Source organism: Oryzias melastigma, linkage group LG8 (genome assembly GCF_002922805.2).
Source record: "Oryzias melastigma strain HK-1 linkage group LG8, ASM292280v2, whole genome shotgun sequence".
Classification (NCBI taxonomy): domain Eukaryota; kingdom Metazoa; phylum Chordata; class Actinopteri; order Beloniformes; family Adrianichthyidae; genus Oryzias; species Oryzias melastigma.
In genome coordinates, this window is record NC_050519.1 from 18,181,340 (window position 1) to 18,198,256 (window position 16,917).

The following is a 16,917-nucleotide window of genomic DNA, read 5'->3' on the forward strand; positions in this document are numbered from 1 at the left end:
AAACACACAGGCGCTGCAGGACTAAAGGAACCGCTTCAAACCACGATGTAAGTCAGGATTTTAAGGTTCTGTGGAGCAGAGAAACAAAACATCAGGAATTTTGTCTCATCAACCTTCATTTTACAGCAGTAATTCTACTTTCTGGATGTCTATTAACCTCTCATTACCCTCATACTTGATTTTCAAATTTAAAGCTGAGTCGGATGTACCAACAGTGGCATTTCCCTAAATGACCACTAGAGCTGGTTTCAGAAAGCAGCAATTTCTCATTAAATGTATAATTAAAAAATGTCAATTACAAACCCAAAATGGACTCGTTTCTGTTTGTTCTTTGCTTTTACTTTCAAAATCAATGGAGGAACTGAATTTAAATCACATAAAAACAATTTAAAGACCTCAGTGAGAATTAAAAGGCCAAACAAGTAAAAACACCTTTGGTTTATTAAAACAAAATTCCACAAATCAGAACGTAAAAACAAAAACACTGACAAATGAATTTTGTCCATCACTTCAAAAGTCATCATCCAGTCAGTGATGCACCATAGGATCTACCTTTTTTATGCTTTTTCATTCCTCATTGTTTTTTTTTCATGTTTTCAGTTTCTGGAATTTGCTTGTTTTTTTTACATATTTGTTGTGTTTATTTACTTATGATCTTTAAAATGTTAGTTTGATTTTAAAGTCAGAATTGAGAATTCAGGTGTGAGGTTTTGATCAACAGATAACAGTCAAATCTTTAGTGCTCAGTCAGTTGTCACACTCCTGGAAGTGCAGAATTTGTTTTCTGCATTTGACCCATCCCTGTGTAACTGCTGAGGCAACCAGGGACCATCTGGTGGTTTCAACCCCCCATGAGAGTCTTGTTTCAGAGTCTTTGGTACGGGGACTGTGCATTTGAACCCACAACCTTCCAGTTTGCCTTTTTTCTCCCATTTTTGTGGAAGAGTTTTTAACCAGAATTGTGATGAACAGCTGCTGAGAAACTGGTTTAAAGCCATTGGTAGTCCAAAAAAATAAATAAAAAAAAATTCAAAGTCAAAAGTTTGATATGTTCAAGTCGGGCTCTCAAGTTCTATTGACATCCAATAGAAAAATTATTAAATCAGAACTTCAGGCAATCTTGCTCCATATGAACAGGCATTTTATTTTGAAAGTTCACTCCAGTTTTGGTCCAAAAAGTTTACCCTGGAAATATACAAGTGAACCCACACCTCAGAGAAATTTTTAACATTCTGTCTACCAAACTCCAAGATCTTCAATGATTTATACCCAACAAAAGTGACGACTCAGGGTTGCGTTTCAAACCCAGTTTTTATTGGTCGTTGGATTTCAGGTGAACCAATGGCACAAGAGAGTCATCCACAATATCAAAAGAATAATACTTGTACAAAATAATACAAAAAGAAGTTCCAGTTTCCCAAAGCAAAGATGTGGACGCTAAATTTTCTCGTTTTCCTACTGCCTGACGAGTCAAGAGTAAGGCACAGTCACCCTTCCACATCCGTCTGTCTCCAGGCGAGTTCCTCTGAGAACTGCTGCATTCACACGTCCACTCCAAACATTTTCAGAAAGTGAGAAAAAACTTTGGGACCAACTACAATCTGAGAATTTCTATGGACTCTGGTGGTAGATGTGGAGTTCTACTCCAGAGGGAATGACCTGCTGAGATACAAGGTGCTGCAAAAACCAGACGAAACGAGACAAGAGGACTAAGTTATTAAACTATTCAATAAGAAATCCACATTTTCTCCTTCATTTCCAGAAAAACCCAGGAAAAAACAATGAGAAAGAATGCCGTCGAGAAGGTTGAGACTGGAATGAAAGTGAAGCAGCAGCAGGTTTGGGGCAACAGGAGGAATCACAGTTTGTCCTGACAGAGATGAGTCGTTAGTAGCACCAGATTTGACCAGTTTGACGTGAGATGAAAGTTTCTTAATTCAGAGCAGCTTTAAATTATTTCATTAGTTACCATGGCGACCTACACATCTGTGCCTAGAAAACAAAACCGTGCGCGTTTTCTTCCATGCAAAGTGCAGTAGACGCACACATTGGGGCTGCGACGGTCCCGATTTGCTCATCATGCTGTTGCCGTGACGACTCAAACTCTAACATGGGGGTTTGGACAAGAGTTTCGACTTCCTGCTCCATCCGGGAAACCCTGACGAGAACAGAGCAAGTTTGCTTGCATCTGAACACGTTTCTTTTAGACACACAAGATGAGCAGCTACATGATCCACATCTTCATCAGATCCACTCTATTTTACAGTCATAGCAGGAACGACGACCCGCTCATGAGGAACAACCCAGAACTCAAACTGCACAAACCCAAAAAGGTGATTGGTTCTGATTGGGTTCAGAAGAAGGCTCGGTTCTGACATACATTTCTGCTGCTCGCAAACGTCAGGGAGGGATGGAGCAGCAAACTATCAAAGCAGGAAGAACAAAAAGTGCCTGTGGTAACTATGGCAACAGACGAAGGTTGGCACCTCAGGCTGAGAAACTGAGGAAGGAAGGATAAAAAGGAAGGAAAGGGAGGGAGAGAAGCGTCTCCTTCCTCGGCCTGGCTGTTCTCTGTGCACTTTAATCAACATCTAATCAGAAGTACAGATATTATACCGGGTGGGGGGGTGGGGGGGAAAGGTAGCCCAAATGGACTGGCAGTGTTCTGGTTCCTCAGTATTCCCAGAGCGTGGCAGATTCCAGGTCGTCGGCGTTGGCCTTCAGCACGCCGGCGTGGTCCCCGCGCAGGTACTTGCCGTCGGCGCCGTGGCGGATGGCCAGCTTGTTGTAGTCGCAGAACTCGAAGAAGAAGTCGACGGGCGTGTCGCTGCTGCTCACCACCGACTGCTCGTTCCCCACCATCCAGTACTTCCCAGTGGAGTCTGCAGGAGAACGTGACGTGAGACAACACTCCACATGGAAGCCGGCGCTGGGTAGACCGCCGCTCACCTTGCAGGTTGTACGCGCCGTCGCTGAACTGCAGGGTGAAGTAGTCGTAAGAGGAGCGGTTGGAGTCCAGAGTCCCGGTCACCTTCCTGCAGCCGATGAAGCCGTGCTCTCCTCGCAGGACGATGAACGGCCGGTTGATCAGCTTCATGATGAACTCCTCAGTTTCACCTGAAGGAGAAGAAACGTCAGCTAGATGTTGAAGGGTTCATCTGTGGATTCGACGGTGTCAGAACGGAGGCTAAACAACAACACGGATTCAATTAGAAACAAGACGAGTGAAATGTGTTTCAGCCATAAACCAACTTTGACTTCTAAGCATTAGTGAATTAGCATTAGCATTAGCTAAAGTTTTGGATTTTTTACATTTATTTATTTTATTTATCATGTAAACCTTGAAAGTGTAAATGAAATAGTCATAATTTAAAGTTTTAGACACTTTTCGCAAAGTTGGCATTTAACCATTTTAGGAACGTCTGCTTTGGTTAATTGAGTCTTTTCTCCCTTTAAAGTTTAGATTAACCTCATTTTATCTTTCCCACTGTTAATATATGAATGCATTTTTACAATCTTTTGTTTTTCAGATATATTCAGTCAAGTTAGCTTAGCATTTAGCTGTGAATTAGCATCACTGTTTTGATGTCAACTTTCTTGCACTGTTTTATTTATTTAGCAATTAAATTAGCATCATTTTAACACATTTAGGTCTGTTATCATTCAACTTTATTAGCATTTTTTTAACACAAAAAAAGATTTTGCTACGTTAGCATTCTAGTAGCCCTGAAGAACAAAAACTAGTTTTCTCTTTATTTATAGATATTTGTCATTTTCTACTTTCATCACCCCACCCGTATTTTGCGTTTTTGTTTTTTTGCTAATTTTTTTTAGATTTTGCAAAATGGAGGAAAAAAAGAAGAAGGCCCCATTAAAAACCTATTTTGATAAAAATTGTTTTTAACATGCTCTTGAGGCTTTTTTTGTATGGAGCTCACTAAGAACATTAAGCTGAAAACTGTGAGTACATCTTCATTCAAATTGTTGTGAATCAGGAGCAGATGGAAAAAGAAATGTAGTTTGAAAAAGCTTGTAGATCTGACCTACAAGTTACTACGGCAAGCCACAAGGTCCCATTCTGAAGCAGCCGCTTGTAGACAAACAAATTCATGAACGTCCGTTTCCCTGATCTGAACTGAAATCTGGATCAAAACTGTTTTGTTGCACCACTAATGTTGGGTTGGGGTTGTGAGGGGCTGTAAGCTAGCAGGAGAGGATGTAAACAGGTGGATGATGGGGAAGAGGCTCAGCTTATTTAGACGTTTTTGACTAAAAACAGCATTCCAATTAAAAGACCACTGGAAATGCTTTTAAAATAGAACAAAAGATGATTTTTAGCACTGAAAGGTGTTGAACGGTTCTTTTTTATACTTAATGGTTGTGAATTGCTAATTTTCTGTTAATAGCTTAAAAGTCATGCCTGATTTTGTGATTCCTAGTTCCCCTTAACCTTTAAAGAACAGAACATTTTTAAATATTTTTTACATGTAAAAAGTGTTTTTGATTGTATTGATATTTTAAACCTTCGCTTCTCTGTTTTTATATTATTCATGGATAATTAAGTCTAGTTCTTTAAAAAGCAATGATTTATTAATAAATTTAAACTGTAATGGGGATTATGTAAAACAATGTTTGAAGCCTTTGCAGCTTCACCAATTTCATAAAATGTCATGCAGCCCGATCAGAGGATCCAAATAGGTGTGAGACCTTTTGGTCCTGCTCACCTGCGGTGTCGTTGGTCGCCGCCAGTTGGCCGTTTTTCTTGGCGGCCACGTATTTCCCGTTAGCAGCCTGGAGAGTCAGCCGCTTGCCACGCCACTCGATGTCAAAGTAGCAATTAGCCGACCTGCAGAGACAAAGGCAGGAGAGATGCAGCAGGCTGTAGTTTCATCTGCACTAAAGGTCGTCTCAGGACACACAACAAACAAAGTGTTTTTTCCAAACACCTTTACGAGGAAGAAGAAGTTTGGATTTTGAGGCTTACAGCCACAGAGCAGACGCTCCAAACCACATCTGGACTTGCAGGAATCAGATTTCCGTGGGAGAAAAGGAGTCAAATCTCAGGAATGTGGAGCAGGAATTTGGTCAATGTCCTGCAGACTGACCCGTCTTCATCGGGCTGGCCTCTGCTCAGTCTCACGTTTACTTCAAAAACAGAATCATTACCGCCGTGCTGTAAATCTGCCACTTCTCATTTAGCCATAAAAATCCATCTTAAGCCCCAAAAGGAGGTCTGTCACAATCAAATCTGGTGTTCTGGGAGGGTGTGAAGAGTCCTGAATTTGTTAGGGGCCTCCTCTAGGAGCACGGGGTGAAAGGTCAAGGGCCAGGGGTCAACGGCGAGCTCTGTGGCTGCAGTTTAAGGCTGCACACAAATGTTCTCCACCTCCACAACATCCCACTGGCATGAAATGAGGGTCCTGGACGCTCACCTCCCACACAGCTCACATTACCACAACCAACACCAAATGCTGGAGGACACACTGCTGCTGCTGGGAGCTTGGTGGGTGGACGGACGGGAGCAGGTGTGGTCACAGGAAACGTCTGACGCCAAGAGGGTCTTACTTGGTGGAGGCGGTGCACTGCAGGCCGCCGTTGGCCGTCAGGGTCCAGTATTTCCCAGCAGCGGTGCGAAACGCGCACTTCCTGTTCTCACGGCAGATCTCCACCTGGAACACCTCCTGGTCGCCTTCCTCGTCTTGGTTGGCCGACAGGTCCATGCCTGGATAAAGAGAAAGAGTCGAGCCTGAGTGGGAAGCACATGGAGAGGGGGGTCTGGAGAATGACCGGTAACACACTTCCTGTGGTCAGGATCAGAGACTCAATGAGCACCTCAGATTGAGTCATTACTCCCCCAACATGTCAGGAAGCAGACAGACCTGAGGGGACTTCAAAGGACCTGTCATGGTGGGTAACCATGAAGGCTGTAACTACACCGACTCCCTATTTTACCTAAATCACCCTTCAGAGATCCTCCTCACCCGGACCAGAGCTGACTGGATATCCAGTTTTCATGAAACTCCACATCTGGTGGATGAATAATCATGTAGCCATGATGCTCCAAAGCTTCAAAGCCTCCCATCTCTTCCTGTGGATCACTAACGAACTTTAACGTCTGAGTCAAATGTCCAAAAAGCATCCATGCATCTGCACACTCAGCCCAACAATAACCACTGTTAGCTGCAGGTGTGATCAACCCCAGAAGGCAGCGAGCCTTTTGACTATACGTCCACTGCATGTGTACAGAAGAGTCCATTAAAAGCGGCATCAGCAACAAAGTGGCAAGCAAACAAGTGGACCGCAGAGAACCAAACAACAAAACGTTCAAGCCACACAAAGCTCGCCATTGTATATTATGAGGTCACGGCTGAATGTGGAGCCTGAGGGCCGAGAGACTGACGGCGCAAACGCTGAGTAAATGTGTGCAGAGTCAGAATGACAGAATGAGACGCAGGTTACCGAGGACATCACTCATGTGTCATGTTCCTCGTTCTCTGCAGCCTCAGAACGGACAGTCAAAAAGGTAAAAATGAGAACAGCCTTCTAGTAGATTAAAATAAAACAGCTAAAGGTGCTGAGGCGTGTAGCTGCATTCATTTCTATTGTATCACATGGACAATCACAACAGCCTGCATAAATTTAAGCCAAAACGGGTCAAATTGAGAGCATTTTTACTCCATTTACCCAAAAAAAATGCATAAATGTAAATTGAGTAAAGTAAAAAGATGCTAACATATTTCCCTTTCGTATTTTGTTATGCTAGCCTTTCAGATTGTTCAGCCTTTTCTTTAGCAGAACTCTGTAACAGTTACCTACCGTTTACCCTCCTGTCTTGTTAGCTTTTATCACTATTTTGGAACATAGCTAAAGCTATACTTCTTGTTTTACAACACTTTCTTTTTAGTATTCAGATTTGCATTGCTCAATCTTTTATTCAACTTTCTATTTCATCTTGTTAGCCGTTATTCCTGGGATCATCACAGCTAAAGCTTTCTTCTGTTTTAGTTTAGCACTGATATTAGCATTGTTGCACCTTTTCAGGAGAATACAGCAATGTTTACCTTTTTTCAGTCTAGTTGACTCATTGGAGCATAGCTAAAGCGATATTCTATTTATACCACATTTTTTTCTTTTTAGCATTGATATTAGCATCATTCAACCTCTTCTGCAGCATAATTGAACAATATTTAGCGTAATTTTCTTAAAGTTAACTAGTTAAGTTTATGGGTAAGTTAGCTAGTTAACTTTAATCCTTCATTGCAAAAATATCTAAAGCTATATTCCATTTTAACAATTTTTCTTGTTGGTAATCAGATTATTAGCATTGGTCAACCTTTCTTTTGCAGAATGTTTGGCTACATTTTTTAAAAGTCTAGTTAGCTTTTATCCTTCGTTGGAACAAAAGCTAAAGGTATGTTTTGTTCAATACGTTTTTGTTTTTAGACCAGCATTGCACAAACTTTTATTCATCTAAAATCAGCATTCAATTCTTTTTGATCCGGTTAGGTAAAATAATTTCTCTTTACTCCACTTTCTTTTTAAATTTAGATTAGAATTGTCGACTTTCATGAACTTAAAAGCAAATTAGCATTTAGCTTTTTAAAATTAGCATAGGTTAACATTTCTGGTCATACTGTCCCCTCAACACACCGTCTAATACATCTAGTTAAATTTTCCCCTTTGGATCAAACCAACTCCAGTCATCATAAAGAATCATGCTAGCAGTCACACAAAAGGCCTCTAAAATCTGGGAAATACTTTCACCCTTGGATGTTCAAGTTTTCCAAAGCTGCATAAAATAAAGTTACCTAGATTTCTGTTTCATTTTACACGACCCTTGAACTCCAGATCAATATACGGTAAATGTAAAAGGCTACAGTTAGTGGCATCATGTTGCTTCTGGCTCCACACCACCTTCTATCAAAGTCCAGAAGGATCTAATGCAAAGACTTAACTGTGCCCATAAATCAGAGCTGATCACTGTGACATCTGCCGTCTCTGGGGGTTGAAGCCGAAAGCTTTGATGCCCTCCTGAGAAAAATCTTTCAGCTTCATTAGACAACTCTCATCTTAAGCCTGGACTTGGAGCTTTAATAAAGCAAAAGTTAGCCTGGCTGACCGGAGTCGTGGATTCATTTGAGGTCGTTCCTCGCTGAACCTTTCCTCAGTCTGGCAGCTGTAACACTGACATCCATGCATGGAGATTTAAGATGCCAACTTCTGCCTCTTGTAGATGTTTCAGTAGTTTTGAGTTTCTGACCTCCACTGGTTGATGTGGACAGCCTCCAAGTCTTTAATCCCTCACAGCAGTGCATGCTGGTTAACATGATGCATGGATAAAACCAATCAGTTGTTTGGAATGTTGTGGAAACAAGTTTCCCAGCAGCATTTTTGAGCTGACTGGAAGACCCAAACAGATTTAAGAAGAGCGTCATTTAAAGGTTATTCAGCTTCACCCTCTTGTAATGTTTCTTATAAGAGTAAATTCAGCCGGCGGGGGTACGAGTTTCATGAGCAGTAACACGTGTCGCACGAGAACTGATAATTCAGAGGAAAAATGTTACCAAACAGAATGAAAACCAAATGTTAGAGAGGCAAAAATCAGAGTTTATGTGTAGCAGATGAGAGTTTGAGGAGGAGTTTGAGCAGCCTTCTGCTCAGCCAACACAGACTCTCTGCACAGTAGCACTCAGGATTTCATTTCTATCTCAGCAGGACACTTTGGCCCACTAGAAACCAAGATTAGAGGCTGATCTGTACCCATACACACCATGAAAAACTCCGGCCTGATGAAGATGCATGTGGGTTTTATTGCATGAACTCTGACACACATCAAGCACTCCCTCCTCAAAGCTGGATTCTAACTCAAACCTCAGAGTTCCTATTAGGCTGATCCACCGACCTGCAGCCAAAGCAGCTGCAGCAGCAGAACAGAGAGGCTCAGATTACAAGTCGCTGAGGAGGACAGACCTCTCACTCTCAGAGCCGCATTAAGTTTTGCATAGCAAACAGTTGTTTGCTGGCTGCTTTATTCAAATGTCCGAGTCATCTGAGAAATCCAAAGAAAGAAGCGCTTTGTTTCCTCCATCGGTCAGATGATTCTTGGAGGAGGGAGTGGCCTAATATTTCTGCACGTTAACTATTTTATCATCAAAAAAGAAAATGTGATGGAAAACAAAAACAGCATTGGTACAAACTGAACCTTGAGCGTCAGTTTTTCAAACTGGTTCAAAGTTCCCGACAAGGACAGGAGATGAAAAACAAAGCTGGGAAAACACAGAGAAGCCATGACGACGAGGTCGAGGCTCCATCTGCTCATGATCGCTCCACTCTGATCTCTGAGGCTCAGAGGATCTGCAGAGGTGCACATTCCTCCTCAGAAAACCACACCAAAACGCTGCGCAGAAGCTCCGAAACCACACAGCCTCCATCTTTGTGTCCGCTCCCCCCACAGCCTGAGCGGGAGAGCTGTCCTCTGCTTTCTACAAACGCACGCCACCGCTCGCTTCTATTGTTCGCCGGGCCTGACCGGAGAGGCGACCAGCTGGTGCACAAACACGGAGCAGGACGGCCGGCTTTTATGCTGGCAGCCCACGCACTGCTCTGAAAAGATGCAGTTCTGTGCATCAAGCTGGAGACACACCCAGGAGACAGCAGAGGTCTAAACCTATAATGAAGGAGAGGACACTGAGGTTTCAGTGATCGACACACAAACACCACTGCTGCAGCCAGCATGCATCAGCAGATCGGTCTTTATCGCTCCGCAGGGCGACAGAGTGCTGCACATCATCACTCTGCAGGATTATCAGCTGCTAGACAAGGTCAGAGATGTGAGATCTTGTTTCCTGTCAGCACAGGGGGGAGCGGTGAAGGACAAAGAAGGGGCGTCAGGGTCAACTCACGGCCAGACACAACACGGAGCCGAGGTTTCTGTCTGCAGCCTTCAGAGCAGATATTTGGGAGGGTTCAGAGGCTGATGAAGACAGCCGACACATGCAGACATTCCCCTCTGATTCATAGAGGCTGACGCAGCAAAGCAGCAGAGATCAGAGATCCAGAGGGATTACACTCAGTTACAGCTTTAAAATATGTATTCTCCAAGAGAATTTATACTTTTAAGGTACAAAAATAACTACAAATTGATTAGAATAAATAAAAATGAGCATTTTTAATTTAAAAAAAATGTGGGACTAAACATAAATCCATAACTTTTTTATTAAGAATTTAAGTAGCACCAATGACATCATTTTAAATTACATTTTGATTATTCAAAATATGAAATTCCATCTTCTTGTTAATCTTAGCCCCAAAAACTGAACAGTTTTAAGCCAGTCACATCCTCAAAAGGCACTGCCCCGTTTAAATAAAAACCGAATAAAGATCTAGATCTGTGCTAACCCTCCTGACTCCTGCCGACAGGAAATTAAATCTTTACTCCTGAAGGGATCGGAACCGACCGCACCATGAGGACGTCAGCTTTCCAAACTGCAGTGAATCTAGTGATAACTAGTGCTGGGCGATTGGACGATAGATATTATGAGTGATTGAAAAGTGTTTATGGCGCCATTTCTCTTATAAGAAACTTGAAGATGATGAACACTTAAAAATGTTTTTCATTTGTGTTTCAGTTACATGTTACTTCAAAAAAAAGTCTGAAAAAGAAGTAATGATTTTTTTGGCAATTTTTTTCTGTCTGAGAATAACTGAAAATGAGCTTTGTGGCTTATATATATCCGAATTGTGATCTAAAATAATCCATATCATAATATACAATACCTAGCTCTAGTGGTTACCATGGCCACCACTGAAATTATTTACCAATTAATGAATTACGTTATTTTATTAAAGTAAATGTTTAAAGGAAACAATTCTGTCTACTTTTTAAAAAGTGTGGCTATCAAATTACAATGTTTGAGAAAAGAGTGTTTGCCAGAATGTTTGAAATAATGTTTCTTATTTAGTTTTTAAGATATTTTTCAGCACTACAGACATTTGTCACTTTTATTGGATCTTAGTGTCACGTATTTTAAACTGCGTCAGTTTAGTCGACCGACTTAGGAAGGGAGATTGTATTAAAGCTTTGAAATGAACAAAATGAAGCATGATGGGAAATCTCGTGTATGCAGAGCAGCAGCTACAAGTCCTCAACTTAAAAAAAAAAGAAAGTGTTTTAGTCAGGAAAGCAGCAGCTGAAACTAAGATGGACACATCTCAGTTTCTGAAATAATCAACATTTATAACTGAATAAACCAAACTAAAGATCAAAACATGTAAACAACGTTATGTTAACTTTATGCAGAGATCAACGACAATCTGATCACTTTGAGTAATCAGATCAGAGGCTTTGCAATAATATGATCAAAAATGTTTATACGTTACGGTTAATTATGCTAATTTGCTCCAATTGTGACTTCAGACTCAAACTTTCCTTATTTGGTGTAAAAAAAATGTTTAACATCAAAGGCGTCCTAATATCCGAGAAAGGAAAACCAAAGCTGAGCAACTTATTGGATTAAATTTGATAATCAAACCAAAAAAAATGCATACATTTCTGTGCAGAAACAGAAATGTTAGTCGGAACCTGATTTACTGAAATAATCTTGTACAGAAAATCAGTTTATGCAAAATAAATCCTACAGAAAAAACAAATAAAAATCAGATTTAACATGTAAACATGCTTCACTGAAGCTCACTGCAAATAAAAAGTTCAAAGACATACAGAAAAAATATGGACGATAAGCTCAACTAGAGAACACTTAGAGCAGCTTTGTTAAAGATTTAGGACATTTCTACTTTTGTTTTTTTGAACCATTTTCACGCCTTTTACATTTCCTCCTGAATATTAGTTTCCTCCACATCTGGTCTGAGTCCAGATGTGTCGTTTTCTCTCACCGTAGTGACACACACAGTGTCAAATCCCTAAAAGTTACAAAAAAACTTGCTCATAAAAAGTCAGTTTTACTGATTGATCAGTTTTTTTCCTGATAACAGAATAACTGATGACTGAGGTTAAGTGAGCGGTGACATCTAAACACAGATTAGAGGAAAGAGTGATGTTGTGAGACGGAAACAGGAAAAGGCCACAGAGGCCGTTTACAGCAGCGCTATTGTTTCCACGTCGAGGCAGAAACATTAAAAAACTGAGCGCTTAGTGTGACCACAAACAAACTTTGTTGCTCCGTTCAAAATCTCTCCACCTCAGACGTGAAGACCTGGAAGCTGCAGCTGGAGTTTGCACAAAAGCAGCTTCGTCAGAGTCCTGTCTGAGGCTGCAGCTGCCAATGAGAGCAAAGTGAGCAGCTGCACATCTGCCAAACATCTGGAGCCGCCTTCATTTCCCACCAGCGTTTAATCCTCATCAGTCGTTGGCAGGTAAATTAGACTCTCCTCCTCCTCCATGTAGGTCATGGGAGGATGAGGAGGTACCAGCTAATGAAGCTCTGACTGACAAAAGAAGGAAGGTTTTGATCTTTCCCCGCCCCAAACTGACCTTCTGTAGAAACAAACCCACCAAGTCGACACCGCCGCAGAATTATTCAAAGGTCAAATGCAAAACCAGACAGAGACGAGGCTGTCTGCAAATTTGGTTAAACTGGTCAAACCAGTGATCCGTAAAAGACACGAAAACGGTTTGAAACTCTCCCACTTCATCAGATCGCTTCAACCTGCAGAACTTCACAGGAGCTAAAGACGTGAGTCTTCCTCTGGAGTCTAAGATGCAGAAAAAGGGGAAAATGTTGAGAAAGTCATCTTTTTGAGCTTTCAAGAGATGAAAAAAAAAAAACGGAACAAAAGATAAACATTTTGTGCTTCAAATGCCAACTATGACACTTTCATTTCCATAGTTAAAGGAAACACAAAGACTCTTTGTTATTTCGGAGAATTTAAGATGATATGTTCCCATTCTTTTGTGTCATAAAGTACAAAAATGTCTATTCATGATCGTCATGCTAATGACATCATTTACATGTGCGTGTGTATATATATATATATATATATATATATATATATATCCATAACTTTTAATTTTCCCAATCAAATCAATCTGTCAGGATTTTTACTTTTGATTTAATTTGATTGCTTAAAATAGACTAAAAAAATGAAACATTGGACCAATTTAACAAAAGTTCTGTTATTTATAGCACTTAAAATCATTAGTTTGTATCGAGTCAAAATTTTGAGTTGATTGTTTACACAACGCAAACATTTTATTAGATAAAAACTATTATTTTTAATTGTGACAAATTATAGAATTTGTGTTAATTGATCCAATGTTTCACTTTTAACAGTGTAGAACTTTAGTTTTTATTTACTGGCACTGCTTTCAAACTGTCAAACGCTGATGCCTGAATTTGGTTGGGGAGAGATCAGTTCCTCAAAGTTTGACTTTGTTTTTTGGAGACCAAATGTTAGATTTAAAAGAGTTTTAAAAATGATGTCACTTTGAAATTAATTGCAACAAAGCCTCATCTCATTAGAGACACGTGATTTAATAATTGGTGGTTAATATGGTTTCAAACTGAGACAACAAAGACCAACTCTGATCATCTTTTGATTTGTTTTTAAGTAGTTCCCTGTACTCTTAATGATGATTTTGAGCCAAAATATTTTAAAAAATAAATAAATAAATAAAACGTGTATCGTTTTCCAGAACAGTTTATGCAAAGCTGAAGGAATTCTAAATTCTCCTCTGACGTGAGCAGGACTGTTGGTGCAGAACAACCCCGCCCCCCTTGTCCTCCTTGTTGCTGAGAGCTGTCTGTTTACACACTCCAGCGCTAACATGAGTGCTACAACACAAATGGTGAGTGATATCAGAGCTATCTAGATGATCCAGATTCCAGCTCAGACGAGGAAAACAAAGACGTTCATGGATCTGTTTGTCTGCAAGTGGATGCATCGGAATGGAGCAGAGCAGGAAGCTTGTGGCCCGCCTAGTGTATTATCTGTCACAATTATTTTCATGCAAATTTTTTGTCTGATTAACGACAATTTTTAAATAAAATTTGAGGCTTAATTTTCTTATTACATGTCTTCCGTCATCTCAAAAATGTCAGAAGAACATGTTAAGACACCAAAAACGTGATTTTCATTGAGGCGGCTCTTTAAGACTTTAAACAGTTAAACTCATGCGATAGAAAAGGTTAAAAAAATGTCCGAAAATAGAAAAAGTTCCTGCAACACAAATCAATGCCTGATACGTCTGATTATTGCCGTGAATACTTGATATTAAACCATCTATAACCATTTTATCCAAAGATACCCGACGCTGGCTGACAACTTTCTTCAAGTTTGTAGTTTGTAGATCCCAAACACACACGGCCTCATCATCACAGGAGTCTCTAAAGCAGAGCTGATGAAAGCCCCAAAATTCACCTAATCCAATGATAGGAACGTATCGTACGACTCTTTCATGCAAACATGCATCAAACCCCTTCAACTCCAAAAATACCTTTATTTAGCATCTATTTGAAAATCAAAACTGCTTGTTATAGCTGAACATAAATTTAGCTGTCAAGGAATTACCATAAAAGCCACTTCCTCAAAATGTTTTGGTCCAAGCAAAAGAAAACTTTGGTACAAGTTCCTCAAATATGGGACCATTTCTTTAAAGATTGTTACATTTTTGCATAAAATTAACTTGAAGAAAACCCCTTTTAATTTGAAAATAACACCTATTGCAAAATACTGCAGAGTTTTTACCAAAATAAAAGCATTTAAAACTGTTAATCCTTAAAGCAAACTAAAATACAAACACAGACTGCAGTTTAACAGACATGAACCTGATCTGCTCTGAACATTGAAATTAAAACACTATTCATTTAGACTGAACAAATGTTGCAGAGCTGCAGCTTTCACCTTCCGCCCGACACCTGATCCTGGAAATCAGGTTAGGATCATGTTGCTGCTGGACTCCAGAGGATGAAAACCTCAACCAGTTTCTCTTTCCCTGCTTTGATTTTAATTTTTAACTTTGAATTCAAAGAATGAAAATATAAAAAACGATCACCTGATGTGGATTTTGCCCCTCCACAATAAAAGCATCATCCAGTTTTACAAGAGTTTAACAGTGGCTGTCAGGAAATAGTGAAATGTACAGTCTGGTGAGGAGGAAACTGGATCTACAGATTTCCAGTTTATTAGAATAATCATTTGCACCAGATTTAAAGTTTCTGCAGCTGAACGTGCATTTATTTTGTGACTCAACCAGAAAAAAGCTGCATGGGTGTGACAGAAAATGAAATGATAGAGTTTGGAAAGAGGACAAACGCAATGGAACCACATGGAATTCTCCTAAAGAAAAAAACCCCTCAAAGCTGGATGTTCTCGGCTTTCCTGCCTCTCATTGGACGTCTGTCCTCCTTCCTCGTGCAAATCCCACTGCTGACTCAAAGTGATATTTCCTCACTCTGGCTGCAGACGTGTGGCAAAAGAAGAAAAAGGCAGCGTGAATGCTGCAGGAGCAGAGAGGAGTGGGGGAGGAGAAGGAGCATAATGGAACAGATGTCAAAAAAGAAGGAGGCACAAAGGGAACATGGGAAAAGTTTGGAGGGGTGAAAGGAAAAAGATTCAGGGAAGATGACGGGTGGGGGGACCTCAAAAAAGGGGAAACTAGGGATTATCCAGGTGTGCTAAACACCTCATTGTGTGACAGAGTGGATTTGACTACATCTGACACTTCTGAGCTCAAATATCACTAAAGCTTTAAGAGCTGTTTCTCCATCACAGGAGAGAAAACGATGGGTTTTGTGCGTAATTGCGCATTTTGGAACTATTTGGCGCACAGATCCATCACTGAGGATGTGCTGGAAGGGGGCTCGCATTCCATCACGTTAACCCCTGCTCTGCCACTCACACTATGTCAGTCGGGCCTGCACCACCACACCCACCTTGACGGGTGGAGACGTTCCTCTCGTTCCCGGCGGTAAGCACGACCTGCGGGTGGCTCTGCTCCAGCACGAACAGCTCATCCTTGCCCACCCGCGCGCTCTTGCCGGACTTCATGGTGCCGGAGGGCCCGGAGGGGGCCAGGTACCTGCCGCTGCAGTCCCTGAAGGCCACCTTCCCGGAGCGGAACTCCAGCGTGTAGCCGGTGCTCCTGTCCGTGGTGGCCACCAGCGCGCCGTCGTTCCTCAGGAAGCGGTTGTCGGAGGTCTGCAGGTGGTAGCGCTGCTCCCGGAACACCAGCGTGATCATGGAGTCCACCCCCCACGGCACGTCCCGGTCGATGGCGATCTCGTCCACCTTGTCGCTCAGGTGCGCGTAGCGCTTGCGCGTCAGGCTGAAGAGGTTGACCTGCGGGTGCATGGCGATGTGCACGCTCCACTTCTCCGCCACAGACACGCTCTGCGCAAAGCAGAGGATGCGGTCCTCGGTGCCACCCAGGTAGCGTCCGTGCGCCTCGGACTGCAGCGACCAGCGGCCGTCATCGTGCGCGGTGATGACGAAGCGGCACTCCGGGCCCGGGCTCTCGCTGTCGCCGGTCACGTTGCCGTCCTTGTCGGCGGCGATGTACCGGCCCAGATGGGACTTGAGGAGGAAGACGTCCCCGCTGGACTCGTCCCCGCTCTGCTCCAGGGTCCAGATCTGCTTCTTCTTCATGCTGCTGGCGGACGCGTTAATCTTGAAGCCGAACGTCTCCGCGGTCAGGTACTTGTTCCCGCAGTTGATGAGGCCGAACTGGATCTGCAGCATGTCGCTGGTTCCGTTGGCGGCGCCGTTAGCGGTCATCGTGGCCTCTGGACCGGTTCTGCCTGACAGGGGCGGGGAGCTGGCGGATGAGTGGATGCGGAGCTGCCTCGCGTGCTTCTTTGTTTGGGGAGAGTGGGAGCGCGCGCCGCCGGTCCTCTGTCCTCAAGCAGCGCGAGCCCGCCGCCACAGCTGCAGCCTATATAACCATCAGTGACGTCTCCGCAC

The 16,917-nt window shown here is 42.1% G+C and overlaps 1 protein-coding gene across 1 annotated transcript; it reads right to left on the reverse strand.

Annotated features, from left to right (window-relative positions):
* Positions 1-1,292: 1,292 nt before the first annotated feature.
* On the reverse strand, positions 1,293-16,917 carry fscn1a (fascin actin-bundling protein 1a). The gene is made up of 5 exons (XM_024272496.1): positions 15,891-16,917; positions 5,566-5,722; positions 4,725-4,846; positions 2,950-3,117; positions 1,293-2,882 (listed from the first exon to the last, which is right to left on the reverse strand). The coding sequence occupies exons 1-5, from the start codon at positions 16,729-16,731 to the stop codon at positions 2,674-2,676; spliced, it is 1,497 nt and encodes a 498-aa protein (XP_024128264.1). The 5' UTR covers positions 16,732-16,917; the 3' UTR covers positions 1,293-2,673.

Excerpts from the sequence above, each read along its gene's own strand:
- fscn1a (XM_024272496.1), bottom strand. The coding sequence starts at position 16,731 with ATGACCGCTAACGGCGCCGCCAACGGAACCAGCGACATGCTGCAGATC. Across the intron at positions 3,118-4,724 it reads GGCGACCAACGACACCGCAG|GTGAAACTGAGGAGTTCATC; the intron begins GTGAGCAGGACC and ends CTTCTCCTTCAG. Across the intron at positions 2,883-2,949 it reads CGGCGCGTACAACCTGCAAG|ACTCCACTGGGAAGTACTGG; the intron begins GTGAGCGGCGGT and ends GTTCTCCTGCAG.